The following is a 5,112-nucleotide window of genomic DNA, read 5'->3' as shown; positions in this document are numbered from 1 at the left end:
CTTGGTTGTTTGAACCTCCTATTGTATAGTAATAACTTTTAACATCTTATTTATAAACATTTAAATTTTTTTAAACTGCTATGCAGCAGTTCTTTTGGGTTGATGGGAATACCAACACATGCATTTTGGCAGATACATTGATGTTTGAAGATGTGAATGTAGTTTAACCATATATGATTAGAGTCGGCATTGGGGTGATTGGAAGTGCGAGAATAAGTGGTATACTTGACCGACCAATTCAATAGACAGTTATATATAACGTAAAAAATATCACGTTGTTTGTGCGTCGCAGATGATTTTAATATCATAAATTTGTGCAACTATGTTTTATATAGTTTGGGTTACTTGCAATATGCAAATATTCTCGCAACACAAATGACTTTTGTCTTGTAACAAATGAAAAAGAATACATAATTCAACAGGAAATAAACACTCCTTTAAGCATTTGAGTTTAGCTTGTTCAACAACATAATACCTAAAATGTGTACTCGAAAGTAGCAGTAATATGTATATTTGAGAATTCTACATTCTACATTGATATTTGACGAGATTGAAAATTAAATAGCATATTTAATGTAATTTTTTTCTTGGAAAACAATAGTATTTAAAGTTATTAATATATTAATGAGAAGTTATATTTTTATTCCTTAATTCAAAATCTATCAGATTATGGAGTTCAACGAAAAATTACAAAAAAATTTCAAATCCAATGATTAGTGTTAAATTTCCATTTCAGACAAGCAAATTAGAGCAATTAATCTCAATTTAAATTAATTTTACAACAATACCGAAAACATAATTGAGAAAAAAAAATGGGTATATGAGAGTATCGATCCTATGTGCTCCCTATAAACAGCTTAATAAAAATTTAATTAAATATTATTTTCCAACTCTCAAACTCCAAATATAGTTTTTCTTATTATAATTGTATTTTCTTGAATCATTAATCATTATTTTATGTATTATAAAAGTTGCGAGAAATGTCGATAAATATAAGCTCTCTTCCCAGAATCCCATCGCCGAAAAAAAGACGAGCAGTATAGCTGAGATATAGTGCAATTCCCAGAAAGAAGACAAAGCATTTCTGTTCTCTCCTCTTATTTTCCTCAGTGTGGCAGACGCCAATACATCTCGCATATGAGCAAGCCTATGACGAAAAATTTCGTGAGAGAGAACGTGCCTTTGTCAAGATTCGGAGTGCTGGTAGCGCAGCTCGAATCAATCGTGGCTTCTGCCGCTCATAAGCCTCCGGACCCACTTCTCTGTTTTGATCTTTTGTCTGATCTTATATCGGCAATTGAAGAGGAGCCCAAGGTTGTTTTTGATCACCTCTTAACTTATTTAAGTTTCGTGCTCAATGTGGTGTTGCCTACTTCTCTTCCTGCTTTTTTTGAGAAATTTCGGTATCTAATTGGCCTAAAAAGGTCCTCATTTTTTTTTTTTTTTTTAAATCTTAGCTTTATTACGGTCTTTGTCTTGCGTTTGTGTCGTTTTTGAGGAGTTGAAGAAAAAAATGCATCTGTTTCAGCTTGAAATTCAATGAGATAAATCTTAGGTACTTGTTGATATTAAAAGAAAAATATATTGAATTGTATACAGCATGGAATAGAGTTATATTATTAACATTGCTGGAATCTCAAGTTGTAGGTTTCTTTTTTATGACATCTTGGCCGGTGGTCGGGTGCATGATTGTAAAACCAGAAGGGTTTTAATTTTTGAGAAATAAATTGTTTTTGAGGTGTTTGGTCTATCTTGATCAAAACATTCTGTATCAATGCCCTTTTAAATCCTTTTTAATGTTGTCCTTTTTATTTCCATCTATTATTTCCCAGCACTTCTCGTGTTGTAGGGGTTAAATTCTTAACGATTCTCTTATTTTTGGTGCTTGTGAAATTGAGGGCTTCAAACATCTGATCATAGATTCCAACATTTCAGGAATCCATACTGCTTTGGCAAAGGAAATGTGAGGACACTCTGTATACTCTACTTGTGCTTGGAGCTCGTAGGCCAGTGCGACATTTGGCATCAGTGGCAATGGCAAAGATAATCTCGAAAGGTGATGGGATTTCAATATACTCTAGAGCAAGCAGCCTGCAGGGTTTTCTTTCTGATGGAAAGAAGAGTGAGGCTCAAAAAGTTTCTGGTTAGTACCAAATTTGTTTTTTACCCATAATGAATTTTTTCTTGTTATTTGTTATGCAGACAAGTTAGAACATATCTGAGAGATGGTTTTATTGCAGTGAGGCCATTTTTTTTCCAAACTTTTTGATACTTCATGTCGTCAAGTTGTGCTTTTAATATAGGGGTGAGCAAATACCGGTTAATTAGGGTTTTGATAGAAACTCAAACCAAACCAAGTTTATCGGTCTTACTAAATAGCAAATTAAACCTAGCCATTAAAAATTAAAAAACAAACAAAACTGGACTTTGATTTTTGTTTTGGCTCGATTTGGATGATGGATTTGCACATGAAATGTTTTGATTAATTTAAAATAAAATTTAAAATTTATAAACTAGATATTGTAAGTAAACAAATATCAGTACACATTTAAACATTAAAGCATTTGATAATGTAATGCGTGACAATGATATTATCATTAATAAATTATACTTATGAATAAATTTTCTAAGTTCTTTTTAGGTTTCATTTTTTGCTTAATTATCATTATGAATAGATTTTCAGGGCCCAAAATATGGTCTGCTTGGTTTGAATTTTTTTCTCTCTACTTTGAATTCAAACCAATTTTTTTGGTTTGGTTAATTCTAAAACCGATTCAAACTCGTGGTTTGGTTTCTCTGCTAACCCTTACTCTGATGCACTAATATGACCCTACTGGAATCATTAATGCACTGTTACTGTTATGGGCTCGTGGTCATGCATGAGTTATGGCCTTGGCCTTCTGAACTCCTTGCTAGTTTCTTTCTTTTCTTAGGCTATTCATAGGTAGCTGGTGTGTAGAACCCTACATCCTGTATCCTGCATTCAGCAACTATTATTTTCCCCCCAAAAAGCAATATCTTGTAGCCACACTGGATTGCCTGTTCTTGCGCTGGTTTTTTGTAGTTTCACTCTGCACCATCATCCAGCACAAATGTTGAAAACAGCATCCCGACCCTGAGAATAATCATTTTATAGCCGGCTGGCCACTGGGGGAACATATGGTCGATGATATGTTCTTTACATTTTTATGAAAAGGCATTGTTATTATGCCAAATATTTTTTGATCGTAAAATTGGGTAATAGTATTTGGGGGAAGTGTTCATTGTTGTCATTTCCTGGATACTGGTGTAGGTGCTGCCCAATGCTTGGGAGAATTGTATCGCTACTTCGGAAGACGGATTGTTTCTGGATTTCTTGAAACAACTAATATTGTTGTAAAGCTTCTAAAATTTAATGAGGTATTTTTTAAATCCCTTTTTAATCAAGTAGTTTTTAACTTTCTTTCCTATAACATTATCCATTTTATCTAATGTGGAAGAAAAGTAGCTGTTTTATGCTTTATATTGACATTGAGTAGTCAATATTTGTTGCTCTGGAAACACAGGTTAACAAAACCTGCATAGATTTGTTTAATCTGTCACGTTTGAAGCATATATGTATGCCTTACTCATGTGACATATACAAGTTCTTTTTGTTTTCTTTCGGCAACACAAGGTTGTTGAAGCTAGAGAACACGGAAGAATTCCTCTCCTCCATGCACCTCTCCAAGAAAAGAAAATAAAATAAAGTTTTGTTTGAGTTGTATGTGGTTCAAGGATTTTTGTGGTGAAGACTGAAGCCTTTTCAACACTAGCCTGTCACCTTTCGATCTTCCATAGATGATAGATGTGAGAAATTTCAACGAAAATGATTTTTTTATGTCTTATAGGATAGAACCGACATTGGATTTTTGTTGAACAATTTGTGTCAATCAAGAATTATTTTCAAGGACATCACAGTGAGTGAACCTTGCTATCTCTTAATTAAACTCAGGATTGAAATCTGACTTTTTATGTCATTTATGTAGAGTTAGATGGTGTAATGTAGATTTGGATTTTTTTGAGTAAAAGCATGTTTTCTCTTTTACACGTTGCTCCCTCTTTACAATTTCTCTTCCCTGCGAATCTCTTCAGTGAACAGTTGCTTACATTAGGCGGTATAAAATTGATTATCTCAGTGCCGGGTTTCCTTAATTTATGCATTTTCAGTAATATTATTTATGTTTCTTATAAAATATTTCCTTTTTTGTTACGTCTTACAGGAAATAATGTTTTCCTTCCTTCCGGCATTATTTAAGAACATACATTATTTAAATTTTCTGCGTTCAATTGGCCCTCAAATTCTCTTGATATTATTCAAAACGAAAGTTTGGAGTAATGTTAACTCTTCTCATCTTTTCCTTTTTTGACACTCTGCAAATTAAATTGTGATGTAATTACATTTTTTAAAATTTTAAAAGTTCTAAAATCCTTTGGTTTAAAATCTGAGGCTGCGGAATTGTACATTTAGAATCTGGGCCTGACGTAAAGTCGTCGCACAACATTAGTATATTTATTGTCCGTGATTTGTTTCCTCTTTAGGAAGAAAATGTTGGTCATACTCTGATACTTTCTACACCTTGGTCAGCATAATTTTTCTCATCAAACTGGTCCAAATCCTTAAATGCAAAAATTTATGCAATGAAGCCTTTTCATTCTCCTCGTTTCTGCAATGAAGCCACATTTTATTTCTTTAGACGGGTTGACAAACATTAAAAAACTCAGGCACTGAGATGAATCTGATTTAAGTTACCTCGTTTCCTTATAACAGTTCCTGCACACAGTTGGGGAGAATGAATAATGAAATGACTCGTCAGAAAGTTATTTTTTTCTTTTCTTGCAAATTTCATTGCGTTTCATCATTAATTCCAGAGTTTAGATATTGAAAGCTTTATTTGTGATGCTTCTCCGATTTGTTTCAACTGAAATGTGTCACATGATAAAAAGTGTTATTATTTATTCTCAATATGAATTTCATTAAATAGCCATGAATATCCTACCTAACTGCTGGTTGCTCTAGGATTTTGTGAGACAAGAGGCCTTACACATGCTTCGCAATGCTTTGGAAGGTTCTGGTGGGAGTGCTAATTCTGC

General features: G+C 33.2%; 1 protein-coding gene across 1 annotated transcript; it reads left to right on the top strand.

The window, feature by feature from the left end:
- Nucleotides 1-1,149: 1,149 nt before the first annotated feature.
- Nucleotides 1,150-3,399, top strand: LOC140966903 (protein SWEETIE-like; the record flags this gene model as incomplete). Its single annotated transcript, XM_073427193.1, has 3 exons — nt 1,150-1,314; nt 1,936-2,143; nt 3,293-3,399. Coding segments are annotated over exons 1-3 (480 nt in total), but the record flags the coding sequence as incomplete, so codon positions are not given.
- Nucleotides 3,400-5,112: the final 1,713 nt, after the last annotated feature.

Source organism: Primulina huaijiensis, unplaced genomic scaffold (genome assembly GCF_012295235.1).
Source record: "Primulina huaijiensis isolate GDHJ02 unplaced genomic scaffold, ASM1229523v2 scaffold208216, whole genome shotgun sequence".
Lineage (NCBI taxonomy): Eukaryota > Viridiplantae > Streptophyta > Magnoliopsida > Lamiales > Gesneriaceae > Primulina > Primulina huaijiensis.
The sequence above is the reverse complement of the archived record's forward strand: the minus strand, read 5'-3'. Positions and strand labels throughout refer to the sequence as shown.